Below are 23678 nucleotides of genomic sequence, written 5' to 3'. Positions count from 1 at the left end.
AGACAATCATCTTGGCTCTCCTATACATACATTTGACTTGCAACTATTTACCATATGATTAGTTCTGCAGATACTTGTCATGTAACTGCGCTGTTACTGTTTTACTCCTAAAAATCTACATTTTTATTATTTTGTTAGTATTTTGTAAATCCACCATTGGCTTTCAACACTGTCTGAATCCTTCTCGGCATACTCTCTATCAGATTCAAGCATGTCGTGGACGAAATCTGATCCCAAGTTTTCTTCCACTCATTCCCAATGTTGGTGCATACTGATTGACTCCATTGGATATGAATACAGCTTTATCTTCAACTCTACCAACAATTGTTCAATTGAGTTGAGGTCTGGGAACTGTGGGGGCCAACTCAGTACCCCTTCTTCATTGTCATTGAGACATATCTTTGCTAATCTTGACATATGCTTTGGGTCTTTGTCCTGCTGGAACATTATGTCATCCTTTTCATACCTATAGTACTCAAATGTACAAAGTAACTTGTCATGTAAGATACCCACATATAGCTCAACATAAAGACCATGATCAATCCTGGTCAAGTATTCAACATCTTTGGCTGTGAAATAACCCCTTATCATCAGGCTTCCTCCACTAAACTTGACAGTTCCTTCAATTTCTCGATCTATTAGCGCCCTTTTCTTCTGTTTCTTCAATACCGATTTGCATCCACTGGAACTCAGTGTATTGACTTTCATCCCTTAGATCCAAATCACTCATTTCTAATCTTTTACTCTCCACTTTTTGCACTTTTTTGCCACTGCTTCTTGTAGAGATATTGAAGTCGAGACTTCTTCACCTTTTTTGGGGCACCATTCCAGACTTGTGTAACTTGCATTTCACAGTACTTACATGGACATCTGTGATCTCACTATTATGAGGCATACGGGCCACCTCCACTGCTGCGTTTGTCACGCAAAAACTGATAAATCTTGTGATGAGATGACTTGTTGACTTCGATATTTTGCCTGGACATCAACCTCTTGGATTTTAAATGAATGGATGGACTTCATTTCGTATTCTTCCAACTGTTGTGGCACTCATATGGTGCAGTTTGGAATCTGCATAACTAATCATATGCTAAATGGTTGCAAATCAAATTTATGAATGAGATACCCAAGATGATTGGTTATAAAATGCTGGTAGTCTTATGTTCAAAGACTTAGTGGATGGTGAGATATGGAACCTGATAGTCAAAAGCTCAAAACATTCAAAACCTTTTGCTTGACAGTGTAATTCTGAATTGTGTGGTTCTATCAACAATTACAGGAGAGTTACAAGGGAAAAATGGTGGGAGAACTGTTTGGAGGTCATGTATAAATGAAGTTAGTTCTTCTTATGATTGTATCTCTTTTAAATCTCTAAGTATGGAGCCTTTATAAGGCACCCATAGACAATTATGGGGCTAGACAATTTTGGTAAGCTTCTAACAATGTCCAATGCTGTATTATGGAGACAGAGGTTATAGGTGAAAATAAGACTGCCTATACCTCTTATACTGTATGTTATGACACTATACTAAATTCTAAAAAAATATTGTTGCAAGTGAAGTTATAAAACATCTGAAATAAGAAGTGTAATTATAATTTCCAGTTCACCAAGGTTAAAGGAATCGCCTCCTAGAAGTGACAGCACTTTTCTATAGCAATCTAATATTTGAGTTCCTTAGTTACTTACAGACTAATCTTTTTGTTTTTCACTAGCAGAACATTGACTGACAAAATACTGAGCAGATGGATGTATTTCTGTATGACAATAACTGTTTCATCTAACAGTAATGTAAGAGACAGCAATCAATTACACAATACACATTCTGTCTATCATTCGGAAGCTATGTACACCTAGGTATAGCTAATAAACTGAACACTTGTCCATCATTCCAAGAAAATAATGAAATAAAAGCTGCTGTATAAGCTGAAATAGGCAAAATAAGCATGAACGACACTCACCATGCAATGATCCAACTGAGTTTGAACAGCATCCTGCTCAATACTCTTCATTTCCAAAATTGGTAATTCCAGCGTCACTTCATCAAGAATTCTTTTAGATTCTATAAGACGCTGCTCAAAATTTGCTGGTTTCTGGAATAGTCTGAATTTTGTGGAAACTTCCTGCAATTTTTTCTAAAAGTACACATTGTATAAAGAGGAGTAAACATTTTATATAGTTCACAACAATAACAACAACAACAAAAAAATTTATATATATATACCGTATATACTTGAGTATAAGCCGACCCGAATATAAGCTGAAGCCCCTAATTTTACCACAAAAAACTGGGAAAATGTATTGACTCGAGTATAAGCCTGGGGGGGGGGGGAATGCAGCAGCTACTGGAAAATTTCAAAAATTAAAATGGTCGGAGTTTTTGGGTGCAGTAAATGCTGGGGAAGGGGAGGGGGTGTTTTGGTTGTCTGTGGTTATTCTTTAATTATATTTTTTTTAAAGCTTTTTTTCCCCACTATTTTATGGGAGATTCTATACATTATTACTTTTTTTTTTTTTTTTTTGCTTGACTCGAGTATAAGCCGAGGGGGGCTTTTTCAGCACAAAAACTGTGCTGAAAAATTTGGCTTATACTCGAGTATATACGGTATGTGTGTGTATATATTAGCCATACTACTTACAAAATATCACAAACCACAGTAAAATTGGGTGAAATTCATTAGCACCAGCAGTGAAAATAGTGGCAGCTACTGTAGCACATAAATAATAGTGCTAGCTGTAGTATAAATATAAAAGTGCTCTTTGTATACCACTTCAGTTTAGAGTAACAAACTCCATCTTCAGAGGCTAGCACAAAAAGATTCCTCTATCTCTTAACAGCGGTCTTTATTTACTTCTTCTGCCAGTTGCATCCCGCTGAGTATAGCTTTAATACTCCATACACGTTTATGGATTAGAGTACAATGAATTTTTATTAGAAGGCTGGAGTCATCACATATTAGGGAAGGGAAGCCTTAAAGTCCAAATTTACTTAAAGTTTACATCATGTTCTGTCAATGTGACATCACCGCTGCAGCCCCATCAACAAACACCAATGGAGAGTAGCAGAATTATATGATATGCAAATGATTAATACATTTTACCAAACAGTATATACACATTTATATAGTCTTGATATCCATTTGTACATGAAATCCCAGTTCTGTGTTATGAGTAGCACTGATTCATACAGATGTAGCAGACTTAGCCCGAATTTGCTGCAGAGTGATATCTTACCGCAGAAGACAACAAAAGACAATGTAAAATAATTGGAAAAACATTTTTCAATGACTTTTTGCTAATTTTTTGTTGTCATCCGTGATAAGATATCACTCTGCAGTGCAGTGGTGTAACTAGGAATGGCGGGGCCCCGTGGCGGACTTTTGACATGGCTCCCCCCCGACCTCGACTGACGCTTAAGACCTCGACCGACCCCCTCCTACACATTCCTGCGCGCTCTATTATACCCCATAGTGGGCCCTGCACAAGTATTATACCCCATAGTGGGCCCTGCACAAGTATTATACCCCATAGTGGGCCCTGCACACAGTATTATGTCCCATAGTGGCCCCTGTACACACTATTATGTCCCTCAGTGGCCCCTACACACAGAATTATCGACACATAGTGGCCCCTGTACACACTATTATGTCCCTCAGTGGCCCCTACACACAGTATTATCCCCCATTGGGGCCCCTGCACACAGTATCATGCCCCACTGTGGACACCCATAAACAATTATTATACTCTGGGGTCTGAAATAATAATCGGAGACCCAGGGGGAGAAAAACATAAAAAAAAAAAACACTGTTACTCACGGTCACCACCACACAGCAAGCGCAAAGCGATGTCTTCACCAGCGCTGACTGCACCTGTCTTTACAAGCGCTCAGCGCTCCTGTCCTGCCTGCCAGCCTTCACCTGTGCCTTCACAAGTGCTCCGCGCTTCTAAACATGGACTCCCCCGCTTCTTCTTGCAAAATAAGTCTCCGCCCCCCAGCGTCAGGACGCACACTGAGGGAGGAGACATTGTGTAAGGTCCTGTTCAGACCTGCGCGGGGTGGAAAGCGAACACCCCGCAAAGCTAACACGGTACCTCGGAGAAGAGGGGGGGTTTGAGGCGGCGAGCTTTCAGAAGTAAAAAAATATTTATTTTTTTTCAAATTGACACGTTGGGGGCTCGTGTCCCCTGGCGTGTCGGGCCCTCTGGCAGCTGCCTCTGCTGCTACGGCGGTAGTTACACCACTACTGCAGTGGTTAACCGTTTGAAGACATTTGGGATATCTCTGCTACACCTGAATATGCTGCTATCTACAGCACATAGTGAAACTAATAATGATGATAATAATAATCTTTATGTTGTTACCTGTGCTATATCAATCTGCAAAAGAACCTTCTTTGACATTTCTTTTCCTTGGTTTCTTTTCTTCATTTCATCCAAACTAATTTCATGGCTTAATAGATCGGACTGTATTTTCTATAGGAATAAAGAGAGATATAAAATGCATATTTAATGGTTGGTAAGGGCCCTTTCACACAGGCGCTCATTCTAAGGTTTGTGCATTCCACCGGGTTTTTGTCTCCTGCCCCAGCGAAACTGGACAGGTGACGGAATTCTGGCGGTCAGTTTTAAAACCCATTCACTGCCTGTCCGCGGGGAAACTGTTTCTTTTTAGCCATACACAAAGTCAGACATGCAGGACTTTGTGTCCAGCTAAAGAAAATGGTTTCCCCACGGACAGGCAGAAGATGCACATGAGCGGTCACCTTTGCAAACCGTGAATGGCTGACCTCCAGGTTTCCGTTTCCTGTCCAGATTCGCGGGGGGTGAAGACAGAAACCATCCGGATTGCACAAACTGGACAACGAGCGCAGGTGTGAAACCACCCTAAGTCTTAGGGTCCATTCACATGGAGTAAATGCGCGCTCATTTTGGCAAAATACACGTGTAAAGAATACACGTGTAAAAATAAGACTCCCATTGACTTCAATGACATTTTTTACACGTGTACAAAACGCGCCAAAAAACGTGATGCGTTTACTCCATGTGAATGGACCCTAATAGTATACATAGTATCAAGAGCAGAAAACATTTTTTAATTCAATAGTATTTTCTGAGGATACACATGGCCTGTCTTATGTCTTATAGACATTTGTATGTTCATAAGGATATATGAATTTTGCCAGAAGACATAAGGGTGTAGCAGTGTCAACATAGCATACAGGAAAAAATGTAGCAGTCTATCTGTCATCTATCTATCTATCTATCTATCTATCTATCTATCTATCTATCATCTATCTATCTATCTATCTATCTATCTGTCTGTCTATCATCCATAATCTATCAATAAATCATTTACTATATATGTATTTCTATTATTGATGTGTTCTATTTCTAGCAGAAGGCAGTAACTTCCTATACACTGATCACTGAAAGCAATACAGTCTATCTATCTATCTATCTATCTATCTATCTATCTATCTCCTATCTATCTATCTATCTATCTATCTATCCATCTATCTATCAATCATTTACTATAAGTGTATTTCTATTATTGATGTGTTCTGTTTCTAGCATAAGGCAGTAACTTCCTATACACTGATCACTGAAAGCAATACAGTCTTCTCACCACATGATGGAGTAAGAAACCTACTAAATTATCAGTGGGATTCTTTCTTGAAAGCTTTATTGCATTCTTTACTAAATAACAGTGTATAGTGATTCTGTTTCACAATACATTTCATTATTTCCAAGTCATTTTATGATTAGACTATTACATTTGAGTTGTTGCATTATTTGTTCCTATTGTACTTTTAATACCTTGAGAATACGTACATCTTTGGCCTTAAAACAGCTTTTCCTTTTTTAACCCTATATATATATATATATATATATATATATATATATATATATATATGCTCAAAAATAAAGGGAACACTGAAACAACACAACGTAACTACAAGTCAATGACACTTCTGTGAATTCCTCCTGAAGTTATGAAGTAACACTGAACGTGAATCAATTTCTCCTGATATTGTGCAAATGGAACACACAACAGATAGAAATGATAGGCAATAAGCAAAACCACCCCTATAAAGGAGGGTTCTGCAGGTGGTGACCATAGGTCATTTCTCAGTTCTCATCCTTTTTGGCTGTTGTTTTGGCCACTTTTGCATTTTGTCATTGCTTTCAACCCTAGAGGTAGCATGAGGCAGTGTCTGCAACCAACAGAAGTGGTTCAGGTAGTGCAGCTCATCCAGGATAGCATATCAATGCACGCTGTGGCAAGAAGGTTTGCTGTGTCTGTCAGCGTAGTGTCCAGAGGCTGGAGGCGCTACAAGGAGACAGGCCAGTACACCAGCAGACGTGGAGGGTGCTGTAGGAGGGCAACAACCCAGCAGCAGGACCGCTACCTCCGCCTTTGTGCAAGGAGTAACAGGAGGAGCACTGCCAGAATCCTGCAAAATGACCTCCAGCAGGCCACAAATGTGCATGGAGATGGTATGAGGGCACAACGTCAACAGATGGGGGTTGTGCTCACAGCCCAACACCGTGCAGGACACTTGGCATTTGCCACAGAACACCAGGATTGGAAACTTCTTTACTGGTGCCCTATGCTCTTCACATATCAGGTTCACACTGAGCACATGTGACAGATGTGACAGAGTATGGAGATGCTATGGAGAGCAATCTGCTGCCTGCAACATCCTTCAGCATGACTGGTTTGGCAGTGGGTCAGCAATGGTGTGGGGTAGCATTTCTTTGGAGGGCCGCACAGACCTCCATGTGCTCACCAGAGGTACCGAGATGAGATCTTCAGACCCCTTGTGAGACCACATGCTGGTGAGGTTGGCCCTGGGTTCCTCCTAATGCAGGACAATGCCAGACCTCATGTGGCTGGAGAGTGTCAGCAGTTCCTGGAAGATGAAGGCATTGAAGTTGTGAACTGACCCGCCCATTCCCCAGACTTGAATATATATATATATATATATATATATATATATATATATATATATATATATATATAACTTTAAAGGTTTTCTTCCCCAACAGCCAGTGTTTCCCTGTCCTTTAATTTGAAGTACCATAGGCGTCCAACCTGCTCTGATGGGAAGCCCCCCCTTTTTTTTCTATTGCAGTATTTTTGGGGTTAAAATCATATGATCTCATAGATTGTAAGCTCAGTCCCACAACAATGATTTCTAGGCCTACATAAAAGATCCACAAACAAATGACTACTTGCACATCTTCTGCCATATTTAAATGATGCAATGGTTGGGAAATTCGTAAGGCTATATAAAAGGTCCTTAACCCCTTAATCTGTAGAAAATGTTTCTGTCATGTGAACTAGCCCTAAAAGTCTTTTTTTTTGGGACCATATCACACTGTATCCCTGATGAAGGAGGGTGCTATCCTCTGAAACATGTTAGCATGTTGGGTTGATCATTTGTTCTTTTGTGCTAACTGTACCTAGTGGTGATATCACCTGCTCATCACTTTCTGTTTCGGGAGTGGCTAGGGCCTTTCCCCAAGGATATAGCTGGACTCTTTAAGCTGCTGGGACCCCCTCTAATTTGAGGATGAGACCATTCTCTTAACCTGAAAGAGGAGGCTAGTTGCATGTTAAAAAAAATTTAGTTACAGAATGTGAAGAAGGGAAATGTCAGAATTATAGGCAAACAACTAATCCCTTGTATACTAGGAACAATTGACTTGGAGCTGTTTGTGCATTTAACTTTGTGCTAAAACTTGTCACCAAGCACTGTGGTGAGAGATATTCTTTCTTATTTCATGAAATTTTCATTGTTTTTTATGAAACTTGCAAATGTAATGTCAACTAGCAGCTCCACCGGCTCAACAGTTTCCATGTTGCTTTGTATATCACACTCTGTAATTTCACAAAGGATGCAAGGTCATCTCACACACACAGCTGACACACCGTCAAATCTTATTAAGTAACCAAGGGATGACTCACAGGGCCATTCACAGTAATCAGCTTTACAGTATGTGAACAATAGCCACTGTAGCAAAGCAAATTGTTTGCAAGTCTCAGTTAAAACGAATAGACACTTCTTGGTGAGTATTTTTGGAACAGTCAGTATTGAATTTTCAGATCTGTTCTTGACCTGACCCTTTTCAATTCTGCATGCAGAATACAGAATGAGTTGATTTACCTACTGCGTACAACTGTGTGCATCTATTGTTACCACTGATAAAGTATCATCTACCAACTACAGTAAAAAGGTTTTCCTTTCAGACAATGTGGAAACATTTGCAGCAAGAGGTTAATCAAAGCCTACCTGTGCTTCCTGCGGAACCTGGGCTGCATCAATTCTTTCAGAAATATAGGCTGTCAGCTGTCTGTCTGTGGTGCCAAGAGACTCCTGAATTAAGCGAATGGCTTTGTCAATCTCCTGGGCAGACTGAATACTTTGTTCAAGAACCTTTTGTCTCCTTACAGCCTGTAATAGAGAAAGGAAAATATGTTATTTCTGCATTTGTCAACTTCACCTGCTGGGAAACACACATAATATAAGCAAAGACCTTTTTATAAGATGAACTTCGATGACTTTTGCCACTCATTCAGTCTGCCTTAATCTATTCTACTAGTGCTAGAAACAATAAGCTAATGACAGATGAAGTTATCTGTAATGTAGGCACTGATGTCTTATCGTAGCATGACTGTAAGGCATTGCTAAAATTGTTAAAAGGAAACCTCTTCTGAATGCCGTAATCTTCTGTTCTGAGGCCTATCCTACTTCTTCCTGATCTCATTATGTAGTTCAAGAGATTTCATGTACTGAGAATAGGGTCACGGTCACTCTGAGCCAAGCTAGTGAAATGACGTACTGGTGCAAAGTTACAAGATGAAGACACTGAAGATGGCAGATGTCATTAAAACAATAGCTGAAAGGATGCTAGATGAGGAAAATAATCAAAGATTCTTAGCACAATTGTTAAGAAACAGGTTTTATAAAATTACAGAATTTATTACAGAATTTATAAAGTTATAGAATATATACAGGTCGCTGCATTCTCTGATACTAAGATGTCACATACGCTATACATACATCTTGCAATATAGTAGTTGAAATATTAAATAAAAAATAACCCCATATATCATTTTAAACCGAGAGCTGTATAGATTCATAGATTCAGACAAAAGAAAACAAAATAATATAATAAAATAATAATAATAAAAAATATACATATCAGCTTAAAAGAAAGCTATATAGGTATAAGGCCCTATTTTCAAATTTAGAGCACCCCCCTTCCTTATACCTCCCTAATAATCTACTAGCTCCGGCGAAGCTAGAGTGAGGCGGGGAGGGGGGTGGGGGTGGGGTGGCACCCCATAGGCCAACCAACACTCTGGAGTACCTTTAACTATATCAGCATTTGCAGGACACCAATATAGTTAAAAATCATCCTGCCCCCTGTAATTTGGATCTTATAGTAACACTGATACCACACTCATCTCTTTTTGTTAGGCTCTGTGGAATAGTTCTCCATCCCATATACCAATATATAAACAATATAAGGGCCGGTTCACACATGCCAATGTGTTCCGTTTGTAAGGAGTCCGCATGAGGACCCTCCTGGACGGAATACAAGCGCAACTGCAAGCGCTTTGCAGTTCAAACACATGGTCCCTTGACTATAATGGGTTCCATGAGCTTGCCACGCACTGCCCGCATGAATGATTCATGGACTTTATTAAAGGGGTTTCCAACTCATTTTTATCGATGATTTATCCTCAGGATAGATCAAAAGAGATAAGTGGACTTGTGTTCTGCTGCTTGAAGAGGCCATAGCACACATGCAAGTATGGCATCTTCTTCACAGTTTACATTGAACATTATTTTATAGTGACCATTCAATGTAATTACAGCCTTGTCACGGAGAAGTATATAAGACAATGCTGTAGTTACATGGCATGGCCTCTATGAAATTAATGATGGAATATAAACAGAGGAGCGATGACTATGTCACTAGTGCCATAGTCTCTACAAAGAGCGGATCAGGGGCCCAGGTGTTGGAATCCCAATGAATTTTTATTGATAACCTTCAAAACCCCTTTAGTCTAAGGCCCCACATTGTGGAGAAATATTTTTTTGTTGCAGAATTTGCTGTGTTTTTTTGAGTCAAAGTCAGGAATGGATTTAGCAGAAGGGACAAGTATCCGAGCTTCCTTTATATTTCCCATTCCCTTTGCAACTCATACTAGGTTTGGCTCAAAACAACATAGCAAAATCTGTAACAGAAAAAGCAGCAGTTCCACAATGTGGGGCCTCAGCCTTGATTAGGAAAAACGCATGGCATTATTAAGAGGCATTTTTTAACCTTGTAACAACCAAGGACGTAATAGTACATCTTTGGTCGTATGGGACTGTATGGAGAGGGCTCAGAAGCTTAGCTCTCTCCATACAAGGCGGATGCCAGCTGAATAATAAGATAAGATAAGATAATCCTTTAATAGTCCCACAGTGGGGAAATTTCAGTATGTTACAGCAGCATAGTGATACAGATACAGGATAATACACAGTAATATATTATGGAAGTAGGCGCACATATGCTGAGAAGAGAAGATATACTAGGAGTCCATAGCAGCTTAGGAAAAGAAGAAAGAAAGAAGGAAGGCTTCAGAATAATTTAGTTTTCTGTGCAAAGTGATCTTCGCTTGGTCTGATGTAGATTATATAGCCTGATCGCGGTTGGAAGGAAGACTTGCGATAGCGCTCCTTCTCACACTTGGGGTGGAGCAGACGGTCACTCACAGTGCTGCCAAGTGCCATAAAGGTCTCATACATGGAGTGGGATTTGTTCTCCCGCATGGAGGTCACCACAGACAGTATCCTTCTGTCACCCACTACCTGTACTGGGTCCAGGGGGCTCCCCAGGACAGAGCTGGCCCTTCTGATCAGCCTGTCAAGTCTATTTCTGTCTAAAGTCAGCACCTGTCACAAAAAGGGTCACTAACACCAATCACAGCCGTTAACATTTTAGATGTGGCTGTGATGATTGGTGGCTATTGTCAGTGGGATTACTAAAAGCATGGACAAGGGGTGTTGCTATTAGAAAAATAAGAAAGTGCTTGTTTTACTTCTATGGAAATGGAGGATGGCTACCACAACTGGCATAGGGAAGGTACAACTCTTTGGTGCAGAAATATAGAGCTTGGATGTCCAGGTAGATAATGGGAATAGGGACAGCACATATGCCATGTGACAATTCTTCTTCATTTTGCTGAATATTAATGTAGTATGTATTCATATTTCCATCCTGGTACAATTGCATGTTCTAAAACAGATTTTGTTATGAGCACTGAAGTTTTTATAAAGCAAAGTATAAAGCTTCTACAGCGATGTTGTACTGGTGTACTGTATATTAATACTCATCAGATATGATACAATACATATTTAACATATATTAATGTCACTTGTGTATCAAAGCGCAACTGTACATTCATTGTTCATGGCTATTTTTCAGATTTGAAAATTAAACATTTTGAGATATTTGTCTGCCTTTATGGATCTCACCCACAATTTAAGTATAATTAGTAGCTATTTGTTGCATTGAATAACATTCATAGATTACCTCCTGTTGTATTTCTTCCCAACGCGTATTGAGCTTCTCCAGTTTTTCATTGATCAGTTCATCCATCACTCCTCCATCAGTCAGCGTCTGTGCAAGTTCTTTAATCTGATTCCGATTGTCTTCTGGATGTTTCATTATTTTTTCTATAGACTGGATGCAAATGTACAGGTGAATAAAATGATAACAAAAACAGTTTGATTTTCTAATCTTAATCAGTTAAGGAGCTGGCCATTTTTCCTGGTTCAGGCCCAGACATATTTTTGGGTTTTTTCATACATACAGTTTTGAGGGCTATAACAATTTTTTCCTTTGGGTTATACACATCATTTTTGTATGCTTTTTCAGTGATAAATATGGCTACATTTTTATTTTGTTTTTATTTTTCTATGTTTTTTCTTTATTTTAATTTCTGAGAAAATGTAAACAAATAGAAGGGGAAGGGTGTATTTTTCATATTTTCATGATTTTTTGAATACCACAAAGTGCTGCTAAAAAAAAATAAATATTACAGTAATTTTTATGTAGGTGATTCAGAGCTTTTTATTTGCTTTTTTTTTTGCACTTTATTATCATTATTATTGCTATGATTTTTTATTTTTATTTATTTTTTTTTAACACCGCCCCATAATAGACCTTTTTTTTTGCTGGGGGAAGGAATTTTTACTGTCATTTTTTTTTTTAATTTTACACATTAGTCCTAGTTACAGATGAAATGCTGTTTACATAGCACTCATTGAGCACTCTATACACAATAATTGGGAAGGCAGGGATGGTAATAAAACATCCCTGCCTTCCTTGTAGGAACTCTGGCTGTAATAAGAGCTGGCTCCACACTCCTGCACCAGCATGATTTTGTGCAGCTGCTTAAAGGGGTTTTTCGGGCAAATAAATGCACCCATATACCATAACACTATCACTGCTTGATTTGTACATTCTCTATCCTTCTGTGTGTTAGATGGTCCTGTACCCCCTACTTTTCTCACCTGATCCTTCCCTGTCTCTGATTCTATTCCCATTAACCCACAAGTATCCCCACCTATGCTGTCTCCTGTAAGGCTAAGGCCCCATGTAGCAAGCTGCATTAAAAAGACACCATGGAAAAGTCAACAGCTCAGGTATATTTGACATACCGTGATTTTCAAAAATGCAAGCTGCAGGCTTTTTCTGCAATGTATGAATGAGATTAGCCAGAATCTCATCCACTTTGCAGGTAATGTTAAATACAGCGTTGTTTTTGCCCTGGCCAAAATGCTGTGTTTTTGCAACATGGGGCATCAGCTTTACACAGACTATATAATCAATTCTCACTAGCAAGTAGCATACATTTAAGTGTATAGATTAGTTCTGTACAACTTTTTAAGTGCAACTCTATAAGTGTACTGACTAGAATTAGGCCAGAATTCACCTTAGGGCTTGTTCACACGGAGTAAACGCGGCACACAATGTGCCGCGTGTACGGGACGTTTGACGGTGCATGTTTACGGTCGCGTTAGCTTCGCGTAAACGCACGTTAACGCGGAGCTAACGTGACCGCAAACATGCACTTTCAAAATCGCGCCGCAAACGTCCCGTACACGCGGCACATTGCGTGCCGCGTTTACTCCGTGTGAACAAGCCCTTATAATTACCACAGTTAAATAATGTAACAAACCAAAATGCATTTCATCTTAACCACTATTGTTGTTCGCTTACTTCCTAAAGTGACCTCTCACGGCCCCAAGCACCACAGTTAGTAACAAACTCTTCATCTGTTCATTTATTCTATCCCACCAACTGATCTTCTCTGCAGAGCTACTTCTAAGCCTGCAGGCTTTTCTCCCCAGACATGTACCATCACCTCATACCCTCTTCTACTCACACTCACTCCTCTTCCTGGCACTCCTTGCTGCTGGCAACATATCTCCTAATCCTGGACTTCCTCATCATAACCCCAATATCAGATTGTATTCCTCTCACCACACAACCAGCGCAAACACACAGAACCCCTTAAATCTTAAATCTATTGTTCTTTCTCCTGTTCCTCCTCCACTTCTCTCCTGTAGACTATGGAATGCTTGTTCCAGTTGTAACAAACTAGATTACACCCACAATGTTTTCAATCTTTAAACTTTATTTTCTTGGGATCATAGAAACATGGCTGTCACCCTCAGACACTACCTTCCCTACTGTGCTCTTGTATGGTGGTTGCCAGTTCTTGCACACGCTCTGCCCCCAACAATAAACTTGGTGGAAGTGATTACTTTTTTCTGTCTGACCACTGCTCCTCCACTCCAATTCAACCTGTTCTCACCTTTCCCCCTTTGAAGTGCACTCAGTCTACATTTACTCAACCTCCAATCTCCAAGTTGCTGTCATATATCAACCACTAGGGATCACCAATGCCTCAACCACTTCACCTCTTGGCTCATGCACTTACTCTCGACTGATACCCCCACTATCTATATCACCACTTCCTGTGTTCTAAGCCTGCTCCAGTCGCAACTCATCCCCAACCTCACTGAAGTCTTTACACCTGCTCTAAAAAACCTCAAACCAGAGGTACCTTCCGCCTTTAAACAATGCTGTCACACCCATCATTAAGTAATCATCCATCAATCCATCTGGTCCAGCCAACTATTGCTCTCTCTCACTGCTCCCATATGCCTTAAAACTTCTTGAACAACATGTTAACTTTTAACTATGCACCTATCTTTCGTCCAGCTTACTCTTTGAAAGATTCCAACAGGCTTCTAACTCCATCACTCCACATATTCCATCCTAACCAAAGTCATACATGACCTCCTAACTGCCAAAGTCAAATGGTACTACACTATTCTCCTCCTCTTTAACTGTTCTTCCATTCCCTCTTGTCACAAACTTTCTTATCCCTTGTCATCACGGACTTGGCTCCTGGATTTCTTCATCTTTCTCCAACTTCACACTTAGCATCTCCCACTCACACCTCCTCACTGCACCCTCTTTCTGTAGGTGTCCCTCAAGACTCTATCCTGGCACTCCTCCTGTTCTCCATCTACACCCTTGCCCTCGACCCATTCATAAAATCCCATAGTTTTAAATACCATTGCTACACGGACGACACTCAAATATATCTCTCTGGACCAGACATTACCACTCTTATCTAGAGTTTCTAGTAGTCATACCCTCCTTCTTCTCCCACATTCTCAAACTCAACATGGAGAAAACAGAGTTTATTATTGTCCCAACACCTAGCGCAGCCCCCCTATCTGACCAATCTATCAAAGTTAATGATCCCACATGATTTCTTCTTCAAACGAGACATCCAAACCCTCAACACCTCCTTCAACTCAAACTAAAGAGCATTCATCAAATCAACCCCTATTGCCTGTGAAAAAGGACAAAATAGCACATTCTCTATCTTCTAATGGTCCACACTCCTTTGTGGTTTCCACCTGATTATTTTTATTCATGTATCTTTGGTTAATTGTTGGTATGAATGAAAAATATTTTGCTTTCAAAACTCTATAAACTGTTCAAAATAAAGAGCACATAGATACATAAATGTATTTAGAGTATAAAGTCATTTATGTACTATCCAGACTTTCAGCGGCAAATGGCATCCCTGGCAAGGCTAGGTGTTATAATACATTATTATTGGCTATGTGTTATTGTGATTTATTTTACATGCATAGCCATTTTTTGCTTTCCTAGGAAACATCAGAAGAATTAATTATTTGTCTTCATCAAGAGATTTCGTGTAGAATTCCAATCTCAGCTTGCAAAATGTAATTGACTTGCTTGTTGTTATTACTTAATTATACATCATAATGAATTTAATTAGGGAGAATAATTGCCTTTATATTTTAATCAATAACATCTCAATACAGACCTTTAAAGCCTGGGAAATCTCTTCTGGTGACCCTTTAGGTTGCTCAGTGGTTTTTAGCTTTACTTCAGTTTCATCAATCCATTTGTTTTCAGCCTCCAGGTAAGATAATAGCTCTAGCCAACATTTCCATACCTCCTGTAATAAGTAATTATGATCATTATTTAATAATATGTAATTTAAAATCACCATTTATACAATCACATATGCAGCAGTGTAACATGAAGCTCCATTGCCCTAATGCAAAATGTATACCAAGTATTATGTATCATGTATAGCACCCCCGAGGTTCCAGGGCCCAAGTGTAACTGCACATATGCTGTGATACAGCTTCTATTGACTCTAATGGGAGCTTTATAAAGTCATCTACAGTACAGTCCAAACTTTCTTGAGTTTCAGCTACAAGCAATAAGATATTTAATCATTCAACTCAGGCTGTATGAAGTTGTATGAAGACTTGAACACCTTTAGATTTGTATTATAAAATTAAAACCACATAATTCTCTTGTTAGTTAAAATCAATAAAACTCTGAATTCAATGATTTAATTGGACATTATATAGGTAGAATTCTAATGACTGTTATGGTACTTTTTTTTTTTTTTGGGGGGGGGGGGGAATCAGATTCCATCTCCTATTATATGATCACAATGCTGTACAGTATGGGTGAAATAATTATACAGTATAATAATATTGCCTATTTCGGTCATCTGGAACCTGTCAGAGCCAACACATGCACATTCATTTTATAGATCTATGAAATCACTGAGCCTTATTGTACCTCTGTGTGCCTATGAGTTGCCTATTTTTGTAAATTTCATTTGGTATGAAATATTCTTTCCTTATAGGTCTTTGTTGCACCTCTTTTGCTTTCCCTGAAAATATGATTAATTTCCAACTGGGTGATACACGTTCGCATGTCAGGGTAGGGTGATGGGGGTGTTGCTATATTGTCTGACATTGTTGAGACAATTTTGGTTCCCAAGTTATAACACCTTGCTGGCACTTTTTTTTTAGAAATTTACAATAGGAATAGCGAAACCGATAGCGATACAACAAAAAGTTGTCAGAATATGTTCAGCAGAACTATTATATCATTGGGGATGCAATTATTAACTGTTAAACATCATGGCTTACATAATTTATGTAAAAGATTTAGCTATACCACTGCTGATATACTCCGTTATCAAGGTACACAAGGGTATGTCATTGATAAAAGCTATATTGGAGTTATACATATAAAAGTGACTGTCATGTATGTGTGATGTGGGTGTCTCTACAATGGGTTAATTTACTTTACTCACTTATATTTGCACTCATCCTTTATTCAGGCTGCAAATTGAGTAGAAATCACAGCACAACACGGTCTATGCACCCTAAATACACACTGCCATCATCTATTGCAATAAAGGCCAATAGGAATCCAACACTCCAACACACATGAGCTCACTGCTCCCAGCATTCAGATGGCCAGACATACTTTACAAGGAATGGCTCTATAGAGCATATAGGGACTAACATTAAACTGAACACTTTAAAGCAAAAAGATTTGGTGCTTACAATAAGAGACAAAATCAAAATGATGTAAACAAGCAAATAGATATAAGATAAAAGGGGGAACAACAGAAACAAATAACTTAGAGCTACAGCTCTTCTCATTCCCTGGGGCCTCAGGTTTCAGAGCCACCCTTCTGGTTCATTATTCTACTCCTTTGTTGGTCACTGGACAGTGGATTACTAAGTCCTATAAATATTAATTGTTCCTATTGTTTCATTCACCCCCTGTATGAGATAGGGGTTAAAAGGTTTATTTGTCCATCTGGCAAACCTGGAATGCCAGGTCCAGGTGACAAAACTCAAACTCAAAAGTAGGCCACTTGTAAATTACCTTGAGGTTAGCCAACACGACTCATACTGTAAGTCATACTATATAAGGCACACTATAACTCACATTACCAGGATGAAGGACAGGATGAATGTCAGAAGTAAAAATGAAGGAATGAAATAAATCCAAGGCAATAACCATATAAAAGTCTGTATTATTATCTATGTTAGTCCATATTACTAATTGTCCATGGGTGTATATAGGAAATTAATTTACATCTCAGGGTAAAAGGTAGCATTGGACAAGGGCAATATTAGAGTGTACTACTAATCTGTACTTAAAAGAGCAGTGTCAGCTAGTCAATCCTTTATATAAGTTCTAATAAAAAGAAGAGTTATAGAACAAATTTCTGCAGTCTGAAGCAGAAATGAAAAGTGTGCCGCTACATTATAACAGCTAAAATCCCAAGAAATTGTTTCAAAATCCACTAAAAACATACATAATGTTGATACTATTCCCATAGGTCCTAGAACATTTTGTTTTACCTGTAGAGTTTCACACTTTCCATTTAACCTGCTGCACAGTCTTTCATAATTGGTGACTAAAACATCCAGTTCTTTCTTTAAGGGCTCATGAGCAGCAGATGGCGCTGTTGCGATGAAGTTCTTTACAGACTCTGTCAAAAGCTTCACTTTTTCTTGTTTCTGTGCAGAATCTTCTTTTGCCCTCTGCAAACAGAGAAATGTTACTTTTAGAAGTGTAGACCCATAACAGGACCCAGTTATATATATCCAGACCCCATAATAATATTAAACCCCAGATTGTTACTAGCTAATTAGAAATAAACAATTGCACCATTGTTATTTACACTATTTAGTGATCACTCATGATAAATATTTTTTATATTTTAGATATATTTATTTTAATTTTTCTTAGTTATGTTTTTTCTCAGACCAATATTTTCCATTTCCAGCATATAAATGATATATAAAGAAATCTCTGTGTATTCCAGTACACAGTATGCCTAGAAAATATATTGTTAAGTATACAATGTACTGCCTATAGAGACCTCTCTCTATATAACAATATATTATGTGAGCACAGTACAATACTATTGCAGTTTAATATAACAAAAAAAACCCCTCCCATTGAAACTAACAGCTCAGTCAGATTAACAGTCTTGCATAGTTTGGTTCGTGGTTCAATTCCCCACAGATACCTAAAGTAAAAAATGAACAAAGTTATACTTTAAATTAAAGTTAGGATCCTCCAGCAACCTCCTCATTAATATTCACTGCTCTGAGATTATATGTCACATGACACATAGTGTAATGAATACTAATGAGCCGGCAGCCAGAGACTCCCAGGAACACCAGTATACTTGGCATTGCCATATAAAGGATCCCACTAGTCAGGGACCTGACTTAGCAGCTGCCACCTCTCTTCAAGAGTTATAACTGAAAACTTTAATATGTGCCCACAAAGCATAAGAGGATGATTTATATAAAGTGGTGGAAAAGAAAAATACCCACAGAAACGAATGCATCTGTCCACAGAGCCTTATACATATGAAAGTACTGTTATGAATGTGCCCAACCTGCTACTGATAGATAAAAAGGTAAAAAGTATCCAGTGTGGCCCGGGTACAAAGTGTGGGACTAAAAGATCCCACTTAAGTCAGAAAGATCACCTAGAATCTGCTGTCCCTCTTGAAGAGTTTTGACTGAAAACTTTAATATGTGTCTGAAACATATAAGATGCAATGGAGGATGGTTCATTTAAACCAGTGGTTAAGAAAAATGAGGCATTTACCAATATCAATCAATCCAGCAATCCATCTGACTAAGGCACCTTTAAAGTACTAATCAGATTTTTTTTTCTATTTTTCCTCCTGTAATCAGATTGATTGGACTGGACCTTTCCATGTAGGATTATGTAGTAAAGTGCACAACTGCTACTAGCACTTAAAAGCATAAAAAAATTGCCAAAGACTGCACCTGACACTGTTCTCTTATGTACTGGTGTAATACAGGCCATGTTAGGGTATGTTCACAGAGCGGAATTTGCATTCCACGTGTGAACATATCTGCGTGAAGAACCGCGATGGGATGCTGGTGCAGTGCAACGGTATCCAGTCACGGCATTCCATTCCAGATTAGGCCCACAAAGAATGGGTCTGATTGGGAGGGAGCCTCGCGCCACGGAATCCACAGCAAGATAGGACGGAAAAAAGAAGTGAGCGACTCCCATTGAAGACAATGGGAGTTGTTTTTGGCAGCGGATTTTGAGGCTGATTCCACGTCAAAATCTGCTCCAAAAAACCCCGTGTGAACATACCCTTAGTATGTTAGTGGCAATAGTATAGACACAAATCCTGCAGTGTGAGGATCTGAAGTAACAGATGTAGCAGAGTTAACCCAAATTCTGCAATTGGTTAAACTGCTGCATGATGTGTTATCATGGAAGGTAACAAAACTCATTCAAAAATTGAGAAGTGGTGTGATGTGAATACAGTCCTCTGATAGTGGCTGATAACAGAGAACAACAGTGAGTGCGTGCTCCATTTCTCTGACAACAGTAAATGTCAGTGATGCAATTAAGAATCAATGACCTGAATGCTTGTATTGGTTAACATGGGTTGTATGATGGGATATGGAGGAAGGTCCTGGATGTAGAAGTGAGTGGAGCTATATATGCTTTTGTGAGTATGTTGAGAATGGTAGGTCCTGGCGCCCTTAGTGGCTGCCTCGATACAGGGCTCCAAGCTTGGAGCAACCTTATCTTTCCTTTCTCACTCTTTTTCTCTGTATCTTCAAAAATCCTGTAACCAAGAAACTAGCACTATGAATTAGCAACTATAAATCGAATGGAAGACCCTGTGGAGTTTTTTGTTCCTTTTGTTTTTATTGTAAAGCATGGACTCAAGACCTGGTTTCAGCTGGTTTCCTGTGTCTACACATGTGCCTATTACCATCCCCCCAGGACACCATGCGGCATGGAGGAAAACCTACATGGAAGTGTGGACTTCTTCGTTCAAGGAGATGACTTTTGGCGTCTATTGCTGATGTGTGAAGATGCCTACAGCTGACTGGTATTTCTTTCTATTACTGTGGACACGTGGGACTCTGTTACAGCCTGGGAACCTACCATCACCCACCTACCCCAGAAGTTATGGAAGCATGGCAAGAGAACAGCACCATGTATACCTGGATGGCTTCAGACTTCTTTGGGGAAGTAGAACACAGTGGTTAGGAGGAGGAGGGCTTGTGATGAAGGACATTTGGGGCATTTTTTTGTGGTTAATGGACAATAGTGCTGATGCAAGATACCGAACTATCAGCTGTGAGCAGGAGATCTCACTACGTACCAAAGAACTACCACATGTTATCATGATAGCTGCATATGTCCCCCACCTCTGCAAAAATGTTTTTCTGCCTGTTATATCTACATGCTGTGACCCCTCCTCACGTCCTCCAACCACGGTCGGGCTGTATTATTAACATCACTCCGCACAGAGAACTAAATGATCCTGCAGTGTGTCTGTATTTCTTTCCTTTTTAGTTGCTATGATTCATAGGATTTCTCTATCTGCCATGAGCTTCTATGTGTTTCTCTCTTGTTATATACTACTGTATCATCTATGAAACTGTATCACTGAAATTTCCCCATTGTGGGACTATTAAAGGAATATCTTATCTTATCTTATAAAGCTGAAATCATGTGTAAAATCTTCAGAAGTGCCTGATTTATCTAGGTGCCAAATTTATTGAAGGTTGATTAAATTGTTTGGTGGGATTTCATTTTTATAAATATATTACTGATGCTACTTCTAGTATAATGTAGATTTGCTGTTTGTATTGATACAAAGTTATTTAGATCAGTGGTTCTCAAGGAACAGCGCACATACCCCTGGGGGTACAAATGGTACAAACAGCTATCTCTAGGGGTATGTGCCACAGTGAAAGACCCCACGACCATAATGGTAGTTTGTGGGGTTCTCCACCAATAAACTACTATTAAACTCTGAGATCTTTTCAGACACTCAGAGTATGATTAGAGGAGGCCCAGGGGAGATGAATAAACATAACCAATAGTGGTATTAGTCTCCCGTGGGCTTTGGCACTGTTTCACATGCTCTTCCAGAAATTACATGAAGAACCACTGAGTGTGTATTGATGGTTTGAAGGCTGATGTCATCTTTGGAGGCTGGAAGAGCCTAAAGGTTTATATAAGCTGGAGGACAGTGAAAAAAAAAAAAAGAATACTCACCTGTCCCCAGTGTCCTCTCGCGCCTCCCATGTCATCTGCTCCCATGGCGTCTTCCACCATTGTGCTGCAGCTGCTGATTGGCCTGAGTGGTTACATGACCACTGAGGCCAATCAGCATAAGTCCTGAAAGTCAATACTTGTGACATCACTGGTCCTCTTTCTCAGGCCTGCTGAGGTGGCTTCAGCACAATGCTGGAAGAGACCCAGGAGAGCAAACGAACCAGGAGGCTCAGGATGACAACAAAGCAACTGGGACATGTGTGAGTATGTTTTTTGTTTTTTTTAAACTGCCCCAGCAGTTAAACCTAAAATGTTTAGCCTGGACAACCACTTTAATCATACTACCTTGTAGATGTGATTCTATATTGTAGGTTCCAAATATGTCTCTGATATTCAGCTTTGGATCCGCAAGTCCAGGTAAATCCTAATTTTATTCGTATTCAAATAAGGAGAGAAGCCCAAGCAATATAAAGCATGCTCTCCATCCACTTTCCCCTCATTTTCATATGAATTAAACTGTAATTTGGTCAAAATGAAAAGAGTGGAAATTGCAGAATCATCTCTACAAGGTACTAAGATTAAGTTTACAATCATTGTACAGCTGACAGACTCCCGTTAACTCCTTCCTGACATCTGCTGATGTATTTTAAACATAGCCCACAAGGTATAAATACAAACTAAAACTTGCCCAACAAAACACAAGTCTTATACACCTCACTACTTGGTAATATAAAAAGTTTTGGTTGTTCTGGCCATTAGGCTTCAGCCAGAATGGATATCTATGCCACCTGGGAATTGTCGTAGATTTTCATTATAATTCATACCATAAAAATAGTATATAATGAGGGCCACACGGTGGCTCAGTGGTTAGCACTGCAGCCTTGCAGCGCTGGAGTCCTGGTGTTCAAATCCCAACAAGGGCAAAAAAAAGGGTTTGTATGTTCTCCCCGTGTTTGTATGGTTTTCCATCCCATATTCCAAATATGTATTGACAGGGAAAAAAATGTACATTGTGAGCTCTATGTGGGGCTCACAATCTACTTAAGAAAAAAAAAAGTATATAATGAATATGTTGGGCTGAGGCATCCCTGACCTAGTCTGAGTCATTCCCCATTTTGCTCCACTCGCAATGTGAAAGATGCAGAACAGGGTTTTGTAGAGGTGTAGAGGGATTGATAGACTCCCCTCAACGTGTTTGTCCGCTACTAACTCAGCGTCTACACAGCCTGACATCCTGCTACGGAATGCCATGTGGGACACCTGCATGCTGTGTCTCACATGGCATTCTATATCAGCAAAGTATTGCTGATTGAAGTGTCCTAAATGGACACATGAAAAAGTAAAAAAAATGTAAAAAAAATAAAATGAAGTGTATGAAAAAAATTAATAAAGTTATAAAGCCCAAAAATCCCTTTTTCTCAATAGAAAATGAATTATATAAAAAAAGAACTAAAAAGTAATAAAAACAATGCATATTTGGTATTGTCGCGTCCGTAACAATCTGTACAATAAAACTGAAATAATATTTAATGTACACGGCGAACGCCGGAAAAAAAAACCGGAAAAAACTCGCCGGAAGTAATGATTTTTCGCCATCTCACCATACAAAATATGCTATAAAAAGTGATCAAAAAGTCATATGCATCCGACAACAGTACCAATAAAAAGCGCAGGTTGTCCCGCAAAAAATAAGCCCTCAACCAACTCTGTCAACCGAAAAATAAAAATGTTACGCCTCTTAGAAGATGCGATGCAAAAAACATTGATTTATGTCCCCAAATGTGTTTTTCCTCTGCAGAACTAGTAACACATAAAAAAATACTATAAATGAGGTATCGCCGTAACCGTACCGACCCGCAGAATAAAGGGAACATGTTACTTATACTATACGCTGCATGGCGCAAAATTAAAAAAGTAAAACTCAATGCCAGGATTGATTTTTTTTTTTAAATCCAGCAAAAAAGGGTTAATAAAATGTATTCAATAAGATGTAGACACCCAAAAATGGTGTCATTACGAAATGCATCTCATCCCGCAAAGAATAAGCCCTTATATGGCCGCGTCACCAGAAACATAAAGAAAATATAGCATCTCACAATGTGAAGACAAAAACCCTCAAAAATCGCCAAATTATTAGAACACAACTGGG

At 39.2% G+C, this 23678-nt stretch overlaps 1 protein-coding gene across 12 annotated transcripts in view; it reads right to left on the bottom strand.

Moving 5' to 3' along the window:
- The window catches only part of DMD (dystrophin), a 1873751-nt gene that overhangs the window by 1007353 nt on the left and 842720 nt on the right, over nt 1–23678 (bottom strand). For 11 of the 12 annotated variants that reach the window (XM_075265063.1, XM_075265067.1, XM_075265060.1 and 8 more), the window contains 6 exons: nt 17806–17988; nt 15441–15575; nt 11594–11743; nt 8296–8457; nt 4361–4471; nt 1960–2133 (listed from right to left, as the gene is read on the bottom strand). In XM_075265063.1, the coding sequence (XP_075121164.1) occupies nt 1960–2133; nt 4361–4471; nt 8296–8457; nt 11594–11743; nt 15441–15575; nt 17806–17988 (915 nt within the window). Of the gene's footprint in view, nt 1–1959; nt 2134–4360; nt 4472–8295; nt 8458–8539; nt 8761–11593; nt 11744–15440; nt 15576–17805; nt 17989–23678 lie in introns of those variants that run through there. The other variant, XM_075265072.1, reaches the window with a different exon arrangement.

The sequence above is a fragment of the Leptodactylus fuscus genome, chromosome 2 (genome assembly GCF_031893055.1).
Source record: "Leptodactylus fuscus isolate aLepFus1 chromosome 2, aLepFus1.hap2, whole genome shotgun sequence".
Classification (NCBI taxonomy): Eukaryota; Metazoa; Chordata; class Amphibia; order Anura; family Leptodactylidae; genus Leptodactylus; species Leptodactylus fuscus.
This window is presented reverse-complemented; position numbering and strand designations above follow the sequence as displayed.